Source organism: Mastigoproctus giganteus, chromosome 4 (genome assembly GCF_048544385.1).
Source record: "Mastigoproctus giganteus isolate SK-2022 chromosome 4, ASM4854438v1, whole genome shotgun sequence".
NCBI lineage: Eukaryota > Metazoa > Arthropoda > Arachnida > Uropygi > Thelyphonidae > Mastigoproctus > Mastigoproctus giganteus.
The window spans coordinates 193,706,293-193,718,726 of NC_143578.1; the positions used below are offsets into that span (position 1 = coordinate 193,706,293).

General features: G+C 32.5%; 1 protein-coding gene across 3 annotated transcripts in view; it reads left to right on the top strand.

Annotated features, from left to right (window-relative positions):
- Positions 1–12,434, top strand: part of LOC150087293 (serine/threonine-protein phosphatase 2A 55 kDa regulatory subunit B beta isoform-like) — a 217,783-nt gene that overhangs the window by 137,608 nt on the left and 67,741 nt on the right. For all 3 annotated transcript variants that reach the window (XR_016546876.1, XR_016546877.1, XM_090371959.1), the window contains exon 5: positions 3,839–4,129. Coding sequence is in view for 1 of the 3 variants with exons in the window: in XM_090371959.1 (XP_090228085.1) it covers positions 3,839–4,129 (291 nt within the window). In the remaining 2 variants the exon portion in view is untranslated. The remainder of the gene's footprint in view (positions 1–3,838; positions 4,130–12,434) is intronic.

Below are 12,434 nucleotides of genomic sequence, written 5' to 3' on the forward strand. Positions count from 1 at the left end.
TTTTTAGTAAGATGCCCCATATTTAAATAGTTCTACATTCAAATTGTCTATGCCTGGGCTTTTTCGTTTTTTTATTTTTTTTTATTTTTGTAGTATTAGCTCTAGTTCTTCCATTGTTATATTTTCTTCATCTTTGGTTATCACAGATTCATCTTCCAATTCCGTAGTACCTGGGTTATACCATAGTTTGGAATAGTGTTGCTTCCATCCTGCTTGGGAGATGGAGTTGGTTTTTATTTGATCATTTGTGTCTAGTTGTAATTTCTTAAAAATTTTAAAACCTCTTCTCTGTGTGCCTGTGATATCGCATTCTAAAGATTTAACAAATTTATCCCAGTCATCTCATTGGATTCTTCTGGTTGGTTTTCTGACTTCTGCTCTAAGCTTTTTATATTTTATGTGTAGATGTAGGTCTTTAGTTTGTAGGAACAGTTTATAGGTCTTTTGTTTTTCTCATTGATTGTTTGTTTCAATTCTTCATTCCAAGTTCTTAGCCAGTTTTTATTTTTTATAGGTTTATATCCAAGACTTTCTTTAGCAGCTCCCAGAATTGATTTTTTAATGTTTGACCAGATTTCCTCAACATTATCACTTTCATCTGATTTGAGTTTATCTTTCAATCGACTTTCATCTTCCAACAAATGCATTTTTAATTTCTTAGTAGTTTTTGTTGGTATTTTCTTCTTTTTATTAAGAATTTCTTTTTATTTTGAAAGTGCTTTCTACTAGGTAGTGATCACTGTCAATTTCACTGCCTCTGAATACTCTAGTGTCTCTAATTTTGTCATTTAAATTTTCATAATTGATAATATAATCTATTATAGACTTTGTTTCTTGCTTCCCATTTGAATTTATGGATATTCTTGTGTCTGAAAAAGGTATTTATAATTTTAAGTTTATTAAAAATGCAGAAGTCTATCAGGCATCTTCCATTATTGTTGACCACTGGTTCGCCTTCTGATCCTATACATTTGTCTACTGATCGAGCACCAACCCTTGCATTAAAATCTCCTGCTAGTACAAGATACTTGTTTTTGTTAGTTTGGTCTATGATCTGTTGTAATTCGTCATAAAATTCTGTGGTTTCATCAATGTTGCCTTCTACTGGTGCGTAGATGCCAATGATTGTTATTGTATAAGATAGAAGTTTTAGTCTTAATTTCAATATTCTGGGTGATATCCAAGAGTAGTCTAATATTTTGTTTTCCCATTCTTTCTTTATTATAACAGCAACTCCTGATGATGCCCACATTTCACTTGGTGCGCTGGAGTATATCATTATGAAGTTACCTATTTCTTTGAATCCTTTGTTCTTCTTTTTTGTTTCGGTAATGTCAATATTTTTATTTCTAGTTCCATGGTCAATTCATCTAATTTGTGATTTATTCCCCTAACGTTCCAAGTTGCTACTTTTAAGTTTCTTAATCGTAGTCCTATCTCCATTGCCTAGGTCGTTACCCTTGAGATCTGTCCAGTTTTTTCCCTTGAGCTTATTTCGAGTATTTAGAATGTCCCCTGGATAGGGTACCAGCCTTTCGCAGGGTAAGTCTAGTGGTGGGGCTGCCACTTTATAGCCTCCAGACAGGCTTTTTTTTTTTTTTTTTTTTTTTTTGTCTGTCCAAATATCATCTAAATTATGTTGTGCTGGATTGTGAGTCAATATATACTTGTTTTTGAATTATGACTACAGCTTGAAATTATGTATAATAATATATAAGTAATATGTATATTCTGTAATTTCAGTTAAATTTGAATTCCAATTAATTCCTTATTCTGGAATGTATGTAATTATATTGTAGAGACTAATTTGTCCTGAAAACTTCATCTCTGTTTGTTGTTTTATCCTTGCTAATTAATTTTTTCTAGTAATTCCTAAACTTTTTCTTAGGCTTATACTTTCATGCTTATCTTGCATTTTGCTGCAGTATGAAGTAATTTTTCAGTAAAACTGGATGTATTACTATTTGTGGACTCTTCCATTTAATTGTACATAATACTTATCTAGTTTTAGTGCATTTTTGCTCTGACTGATGTAGTAAATTTGGTCATTACAAAGTTAGTGCTGCTTTAGTAATAAGGAGATCTAGAAAGAAATAGTGGACCCTTCAATATCTGTTTTATATATTTTTTTAATTTACTTTATCCATGTTATAATAAAATGGGGGAAGAGCTCATTTAAAGCAAAGAAAATAGAAGAATATTAATACAAAAGTGAATGTTTTGTCAGATATAAAAATTCTTGTGCAGCATGTTTCAAATTGTAAAGCTTGCCAGCTGGATTTTAGTTTAAATGGTTGTTAATTTAGATTGAATTAATGTGGGTAAAAAAAAAAATAAATAATAATAATAATAATTTTGTTGGTTGATAATACACAAGTGTTCATTCCAAAATTAAATGCTGTTTTACTTAATTTCCTGCCTCCAAACATGCAGTAACATGAAAGCTTTTAACCTTGGGAGTAAGGAATTATTCCTAATTAAAAATGTGTATTTGGCAAGTAATCATTCAGGAGGGAATCTAAGACAACATGAGGATGGGAATGTCCTTGGAATCAGTTTACTGCATGCTATGAGAATAGTAAAGAATGGAATGCTGTTAGTGAAAATGCTAGGTTTGTTAGATTTTTCAACAAGTTATGTTGTAGGAAGTTAGGAGCATGTAAATATTGTAGGCTGTTGACTGGAATGCTGTGGACTTAAACAAAGCCACTTCGTTTAACAATTTTAGCTTCATGTGTAAATATTCATTGCAATATTGAAGTTAGTGGATTGTGTTTAACTTTTGCAGAGATGATTTCCTAAATACAAACAGAACAAAAACACAAAAATGAATTAATTCCTTCTACAATGAAAACAGTGCAGGAGTTAATGTGCTTATTTGCATGGAAGCTTGGGAGGCAGATGTATTGTAGTCTTATTTTATGTCTTCCAGCTCAAAGAGAATTTCTCTGCAATAAATTATATTAACACATTATGGAACAGCAGTTGAAGAAAATGTGTCAGAGCCTTCTTATTGAATATTTTAAATAAAGTGAGTGTGTAAGTTTATGGCCAAAGTTTTAATAGGTCTCTAGTTTTTATTTAGGGCAACTTATTTTTAAGTTGTTTGTAGTCTTGTAATTATATTGCTCAACTATCTTCAAAGTTAATTTCCTTTGTGTGCATGCTTTTATTATTAAAAACAAGTTGGCACTGCCATCTTTCGTGTGTTTTCCAGCCTTGCTTCTTGTTACTCATAACTTAGCTCTTAGAACTTTGATATTTTGAGTAAAGATAAGGTATAATAAAGTGTATTGGAGCAATGGAATACAGACTTTTGACAATTATATTTGACCAGCAGAAAAATTCATTAAGGAATGTTGTATACATAGCTACTTTGAGTTAGCATTATGTGCTATCACAGGTTTGTAAAAGTCAAAGGATCAGTTTGGCCTTTGTTTTAGCAGGATGTTGTAATATGCAAAATGATATTTCTTATCTAAGATTTACTGGAGTTAAAACAAATTGCAGCATATTGAGGCATATTTCAATGTTGCCTCATATATTATTAATAAAATTTAGCTTGACCTTTTTGTTTGCTTTTATGCAGTACGAGGACCTTGCAAAAAATGCTGCTTTTGTGTTAATCAATGATTTTCTAGTAGTAGTTAATTACATTATTACAAATGCCTATATGCTTTCCATATCTCAAAATAAGTTTATAATTGTGTTGATCTCTATTGCAAAACTTAATTTAGCAAGTGCAAATTGGTAAACAAAATGAAATATAATTTAAAGAAATTGAATTATTAAAATTGCTTTTAATACTATTCATTTAGTCTTCTCTATTTAATTGTAGATAAAACAATAAAACTATGGAAAGTTTCTGAACGAGATAAGCAGATAGATGGTTGTAATTTAAAGGATGACTATGGTCAAATTCGGGATCCATCTTCAATCACGACATTAAGAGTGCCAGTTGTTAAGTCAATGGATCTTATGGTAGAAGCTAGTCCACGACGAATATTTGCCAATGCTCATACTTTTCATATTAATTCTATTTCTGTGAATAGTGATCAAGAAACTTATCTATCTGCAGATGATTTAAGGGTTAATTTGTGGCATCTGGAGATTACAAACCAGAGTTTCAGTATCCTTTCATGTTTAATTTGTATTTAAGAATATGATATATATATATATATATATATTTTTTTTTTTTTTTTTTTAATATTTAATTCATTCTAAAGAACCCTTTCTTGGAATTATATAGACCTGCACACTGAAATGTGTAGACTGGCATTCAGTTCTATTGTGTTACCCTTCCCTAAGTTTGATGTGCCAGTTTCAAATCTAGCATCCCTTTGTTGTGTATGTGATTAATTTTATGCAAATTAGGAAAGGTAATTTATTTATTATTATTTTTTTTTAAAATTCATTTTATCCAAATGAATTGTGGTTTTTATTTTATTCATTATGCCAGATTTCAGATAAGGGTGGAATGTAAACATGGCAGTTTACTGCCATGTTTACATTCCACCCTTCTCTGTTATCTTCTTTCCATCTCCTCTATATCTTGAATTGCTTACTTTGTTTCCTGCTGAAATGAAGGGTTTTCAGAAGGAAATGGGCTTTCGAGAGCTTGCATTCTAATCGTTAAAATTTATTAAGCATATTTTCAATAACACTTTCATAATTAAAATTTTTCCCCCCAAGAAGTTGTTATAAGCAAAATCTGAAGCCAATTGAAGCTTATTTTTCAGTTTTGGTCATTATTTGTTCATTTGCTCATTTGAAATTAATTTTCTCACCTGTGGCCAAATGAAATAGCCTTTGAGTTGTATCAGATAAACTTAGAAATTCATCAAAGGTACTTAAATTTCCATGCTTGTCTTAATGATTTTACAACTTGTCATTAACCATTACCTCCACTTCATATTAAATGAAGTGGAGGTAATCGAGCTTTCATTCTATTTGATTTTATATTCAATAATATTTTAACCCAGCACACGTCCTCTGTGGCTACTAACTCTAGTTGTTGACTTCATGCTCTGCTGTAATATTCACATATGAAAAATGATATTTCAATGTAACCTGATTGCTGATTCAGTAGCATATATAAAATCCTTAGCTCTCTACAAAGTATAGTTGAATCTCATTAATACAAAGTTCAAGGGACCTAAATTGTACTGTTTTGTAGTAACAGGTTCACCCAAAAGTGTCAATTTTACTTTTTTTTTTTTTTTTTTTGTACATACTGTATTGTATATCTATTAATAATAATATCAAAAATAAATTAAATTAATAAAATAAAGTGATAAAAATAAAAGCAAAATCCTTGTCTAACAATACAGTCATAGGAATAACATGTTTTTTAAAGATTTTATTTTATTTGTAAGATGAAAAGCAATTAACTGAAATGAAAATATTGTACAGTATATATTTTAGTATCACAGTAAAAAGAATTACAATCTTAATATGAAATGAGACATACAAACCATTAACTTTTTAATAAATTAATCTAATTTAAAGAAAGAATCCAATGTTATTTGCATAGGTTTTGTCCTGTATGCATTTTTAACTACAGTACAGACTATCAAATGGAATTGTTGTTTCTTATCAACTTTGCTGCAGGCAAACACATTATGCTCAATTCACTTTGGGCTCTTTTTTTAGATGACAATATGTGTCCTTCATTTTTACTGTCACTAGTAACAAAAACATCATTGTTTTGCTAGGTGCTCAGCAGCTCTTCTGGTGTTAATGTGGTAGCAACTTCATCATCCACCTTCACAAAGTCTTCAAAATTGCCAACAAAATCCATATGCTCCTTCAAATTCCTCAATGTTGCTATCACAATCTTCTGCTGGACCATGTTTTTTGATGATATTCTCTCCAAAGCCACTCTTTCTGAAGCAGTTGATTATTACACTTGATGCAATATTGTCCCAAGCATTAACAAGATTACGGATAGCATCCAAAACATTCCAGTTTAGTTACAAATTGTTCCCTCCTAAGTTTGCAAATCAAGTACCTTATCAGATGGGCTCCATATGCTCTCTTGAGTTTATAAATACGTTGATCCAGTGGCTGCAAAAAATTGGTGGAAGGTAAAAAAACAGCCGTATATTTGTCAGCTTAAGTGTCTCAGCAGAATGTGCTGTACAGTGATCTAGAATCATCAAAATGTTCCTTTTTTCTGAAGCCATTCTTCTGTCCACTTTTGATAACCAAGACTGAAAAATTTTGACTATAAGCCAAGCACTTCTATTGGCCTCATAAAAACAGGAAGTTGGTTAACTTCTTTAAAACAGCTTGGCTTGGAAAACTTACCAATCACAAGTGGGTGTAGTTTTGTACTGCCATCTGAATTGCAGCGTAACAAAATAGTGAGTCTTTGTTTACTTAATTTTTTACCATGACAAGACTCCTCAAACAGCAGATTATAAAATTAACCTGTCTCGTCAAGATTTAAAAGTATTCTTTGCTTCATATTTTCCAAGAATGGACCATCATCATCATCAGCCATTTTCAATCCGCTGCAGGATGAAGGACTCTCCAGCAACTTTCCAGTTCCTTCTGTTTTGAGCACTGGCCATCCATTTACTACCCAAAAACTCATGAATTTCATCTGTCCATCTCCGCCTTTGTCTTCCAGGTTTTCTTCTAGCTCCTCTTGGGTACCATTCTGTTATTTTCTTAGTCCATCTGTCATCGTGTCTTCGAGCTGTGTCCTGCCCAAGACCATTTTAGTTCTTTAGTTTTGATAAGAATGTCCTTTACTTGAGTTTGCTGCCTGATCCATGTGTTTCTCTTCTTATCTAACAGTCTTATTCCCAATATAATTCGTTCCATTCTTCGCTGTGTAGTTCTCAGCTTCTCTTCCATTCTTTTGGTGAGTGCCCAAGTTTGACTTCCATAAGTCATGGTAGGGAGTATACATTGATTCATTATTTTACGTTTCAGACAAACTGGGATATTGCTCTTCAGTATGTGACTATATTTCCTGAATGCTATCCATCCAAAATTTATTCTTCTCTTGACTTCCAGCCATTTATCATTATTACAGCTAATAACTTGTCCTAGATAAGTATATGACTCCACCTTTTCGATTACTGCTCCTTCAATCATTATTTCCCTTTCCGTGGCAATCTTGTTCATCATTGCTTTTGTTTTAGCCATAGTCATCTTTAGTCCAAAATCCTTACTAACTGTGCATAACTGATTAAGATTTTCCTCTAATTCTTTGGGATCGTGGCTTATAACCACAATGTCATCTGCAAATCGTAAATGGTTTAGGTACTCTCCGTTCACATTAACTCCTTTCTGCAACCAGTCTAATCTTCTGAAAGCTTCCTCAAGGGCAGCTGTAAACAGCTTCGGAGATATTGTGTCTCCTTGTCAAACTCCTTTCTCGATTTTAAATTTCCTACTGTCTTTGTCTAGTCTAATAAAGGAGGTAGCACTCATATATTTTCTTCAAAATCATAATATATGGGGTATCTATGCCTTGTCTTTCCAGTGCCCATTGCCTTATGCTGTATGGAGTCAAATGCCTTTTCATAATCCACAAATGCCAGGCATAATGGTGTTTTATATTCATTTGCTTTCTCCATTAGCTGTGATATTACGTGAAGGTGATCCATAGTTGAGAATTCTGTCCTAAAGCCAGCTTGCTCTTTCGATTGATTCTTATCAAGTATTCTTTCTAATCTGTTAGTAATGACCCTTGTGAACAACTTGTAGATGTGGGATAACAAGCTAATTGGTCTATAATTTCCAATTTCTGATTTATCTCCTTTCTTATGCAGCAAAACTATGATTGCATTATTCCACTGCTTAGGCGGCACACCTTTTCTAATGCACTGAATGGACTATACAGAACACAACCAGTCTTTAGCCTTTTTTTGTCCAGTAATCCAGACTCGCCACAAATATTTTGCAAAACCAAGTTATTCCTGTCTTTAAATCTTTGCAGCCAGTCACTGCTGCATATGAAGTCGCTAATTCTATGTTGCTGAGCTAGATAATTTTCCTTTTCTTGCAAAATTGGACCTGATATTGGCAAATTAGATGCACAGTTGTGTTCCTCTCTGTTTTGTTTTGTTTTGTTTCAAGCTCATGTTTTGCACCACAAATTTTGAAATTAATTTATGCCGAGATTTGTATTAAACACACAAAATAAAAATATTTATTTCTCACAGGGTGAAAACAACCTTTGATACATATTAACTGAATTTTGTAATAAACAAATACACCTCCGCTATTTGCGGTATCTGTATTCGTGGTCGCTGATTTAATATAAAATGAAACCTAAAAAAATGTGAATTTTAAATCGCCGTGAATATTTTCCACCATAAAAAAACATGGGCGTGGCTAAAATCATCTTTCCCCCTCAAAACAGAGCTCAGTGGTTGGGGGAGAGGGGTGACAAAATCGCAGGCGTGGATGTTTTTCGCTAATCCTTGTTCAGTACGTGCTATGCGCTTGTCATGGAGGGTTTCGTGGTTTTCTTTTAATTTATATGATTATAAATTGAATAAATTTATCAATTTATAAATTGATATGCTTACAAAAGTTAAAAATCTACCGTTTTGCAGTGTGTTAGTGTAAACAGACTTTTTCGAGTGTGTTAACGGAAGAAAGTGACTTTATTGTGACAAGTTCTTTTCTGACCCCTACAAAAATATGGCTACGAATAACAAGGGAATTGTGAAAAGATCAAAGAAGGTGATGACATTAGCGAATAAAATTGAGTTATTAGATAAAATTTCTACTAGTGAAAGTATCTCCTCAGTGGCAAAATATTATAAAATCAATTAGTCAACAGTATGATCAATCAAGAAATCGGAAGAAAAAATCCGCCGTGGTGTCCGTGAAAACATGCTAATTGCTTCAAAAATTTGCTCTTTAACTCGTGATATTAAATTAGAAAAAATGGAAAAGGCCTTAAATCTGTGGATAGAAGACCGAACTCAAAATAAAATTCCCTTAAGTTCACTCATCATTCGTGAAAAAGCAAAACACCTTTATCAACACTTTACCGAAACTGGTGATAGAACTGGCAGGATAAGTTTTTTTTAGCTATAGCAAAGGCACTGGATTGAAAGATTTGTTTGAAATTTCTAATAAATATTACATTCAATATTAAATTGTTTATTTTCATTTCGATGCCTTATGTTTGCATTTCACTATGTACTGTCTATGTACATAGTCATATTATGAAGGTATATATAATACATACATAGACAAAATTTTAGACTAGTTTTTCTTATATATTTCATACTTTGGAATGGAACCCCTTTATTACTATGGGAGCCATAACTCAGTATTCGCGGCATTTCTCAGGAACGTAACCCCCGCAAATAGCGGGGGTTTACTGTATATTTATATAGAAAAGCGTATCCTTTTGCAGAGAAAATAGTATGTGCTTCATATAAACAAGTAAAAAAAAAAAAAAAAAAAAAAAAGTAAACTGCAGCCATTATCAATCCACTGCTGGAATAGACGTTTGAATCTTCCAGAGAAAAATATGAAGTGAACTCCTTTCACTGTAATTCACTTGTAATTTTACCAAGGAAATGAAGTTCTTGGAGAGAGAGTAGGTTTTTAGCTTGGAGTCTTGATCCCACAATCTCTGTAGAAGACTAGGGAACCCAAATCTTTTGCCAAATTATTTAGTTTGTTTTGGGTGAATGTTGGTTTTCATGCCGGATATGGTTACAGTTGTCATATACATTACAATTAAAATTGGATGATGAAATTTTACTGACAGTTTCTGGTAGAGAAGTTATAGATGGATGAGGTCTCTTTGCAATGGGTTTTATATCAGATGGTACATGCAGATACGCAATATCCCTATTTTTATCATTATAGCCTTTAATGAAGTGTTATTAAAAGTGTGGGATGGTGCTGTATTATTTATGAATAAATTTAGAGAAATTTTACACAAATTAGAAATAGGATTTTTTTTTTTTTTTTTTTAATTTAACTTATCCAAATTGTAATAGCAACTTTGACTCCCTCTCCATCATCGTGTAACAAAATACTAATTTAAGTTAATCACATTATGCGTTATTTTTAAGAAGAAAAAATATTAATACAGCATTTGTGCTGTCTTCTCCTCTGCCTTTACTGTATTACATTTTGCATTACATTGTTTATGAATGGTTCCTAATCCGACTGACCCAACAGTACTAGTATATTGGTTGTGCTCATATTGTTACATAACTGTTATGCAAATCAAATAGGACTCATACACAAATGTTATTTAATAAAAACAGATATAGTATGAGGGATGTTTTGAAAAGTTAGCTGTCTGAAAGCACAGTGTTAAAAATTTCTGTACTTAATATATAACACTTCAAATGTTTTCATGCAAATTCCTCACAAGGTATTTGCCTGAAAACAAAGACAAATGCTGAGGAATAACTTAGCAAGGATCCTTGTTCCACCAGCACAATATGCCTACTCACAAGTCTGCCGTTGCCGTGGCTTCCCTGCATGAGTGCAACTTTAAAATCTTGGACAATCTCTCATATTCATTAAATGTATCACACTCCACCTATTTCCTAATTTGGTAAAATACTTGGCTGGCATTCATTTTTCCACCAACAGTGATTTCCTTGCTGCAGTGGATGCATTCCTGGAGGCCTAAGAGAAAACCTTTCTTTGCAGCTGAAATCAACACATTGCAGCATCATTGGCAAAAGGGTATTGATTCCAAAGTGTACTGTGTTGAAAAGTAGCATGTTACCAGACTCCTCAAATAAACCCCTTCAAACTCAGGCCTCAAACTTTTCAAACTCTCATTGTACATTTGAAGCTGTATGGTAATGACCCTGTAGGGGAATGAGAAAAACAGTTATATCGGAAGGATATTATATCGATTGTTCATAAAATCTGCAACAAAACAATTAAAAGCTTGAAATTTTTATGTAATGCTAGTAATACAATATAGTATTATCTTATTTATAATTTGTACTACAGTATTAAACAAGAAATGATTGTAAATTTTGCATTGATTGTAGAACACAATAAGGTTACAATTAAATTTCACTACATACCTATCAAAACCTAACAAGAGAATTGTTACATACTTTAAGATAATCTGTAAAAACACATTGTTTCAATGGTAGAGCATCTTTAAAAGAGAATCATGAAGGTGTGCAATAGCAGTTATTTCACTTTTGCAGTTAGACTGCACTAGAAAAAAAAAAATGTACAAGTTCTAATCCTTGATGGGCATTTTTTACTGAAACTTCTTTTTCAACCACAGTTCTTCTTCATTTGTGCATATCCTGAAACATTCAATGTCTGCATCCACTTCTGCATGATCTTTGAAGCTGAAGTTTTCCTGTAAGTTTAGGTGATGATGCACATGCTCAAATATTTCCTTCCTATTATCAGACTGTTCTTTGCAATTAGAGAAAGACGCATGCAAAACTTCACACATTGCATCATTCAAGGAGGTAAATCCAGCATGTTTGAGGCAGTTGACAATCACTTTTTCATCAACTTTATCCCATGCTGAAACATACAGAGCCTACAGGATTTTGCACTTATTTTTACTTTCAAGACAGCACAATTTTGTTTAATAGCATTCTTCAGCAGTTTTTCTTAAAACGATTTTCCTTCCATTCATTTGTAGTGTCAATTTCAGGCTGCATTTTCGCCACACTTTTGAAAGACAGTCCATGAGGAGTCTTAAATTTCTGGAAACCATCCATCTGAACTTTTAATTTCTTCAATATTCATTCAATGCGCAAACAATTCAGTCTTAGATTTTAAAAGATTACCATCTATGGGAACATTTTCTGCATGCATCATCATTAGCCATTCCAAGAGTACCTTTTCAAGGTCTGGATACTTCACCTTTCATGCTCAAATCCTACCCTGTGCAGCAGATTTCTCTGAACTTTCAATCTTTCAGAATAGTGAAAAGAATATCGAATATCGAACTGTTTGACGATGTCAGTCTTAGAATGCACACCATTATCTACAACTTGCAAAATCCTAATTTTATCTGCAATTGGCAAAGCTATCTGCTTTCTTGGAGCCATACCAATAAACATATACTCAACCTAACAAAATGAACTTCTAGCCAATGTTCATTTCATTTCCTCACTACAAGAAAAGAGTGGGAAATCTTAAATCATTTCTCACAGTCAGGCTGCAATTACTTAAACATATTTGAGGCTTTCTGTCATTTTTAAATGTGAATATTGTAATAAAAAAAGTAAAAATTCAGATTAAGAGGTAGAAATTTATGATTGTTTTGGAGAAATCCTTTTATTTTCAAGGTTATTATAGTGCATGTAAAATGGCATTAGGTTAATGAGAAATTAGCACAGGACCAACTACATAGGACATAACATGGGATTTTAAAAAGAGGGTCACTATAAAGAGCTTAGACTGTAATTAAAAAAATACACACACATACAGGTGTTTTATTTATG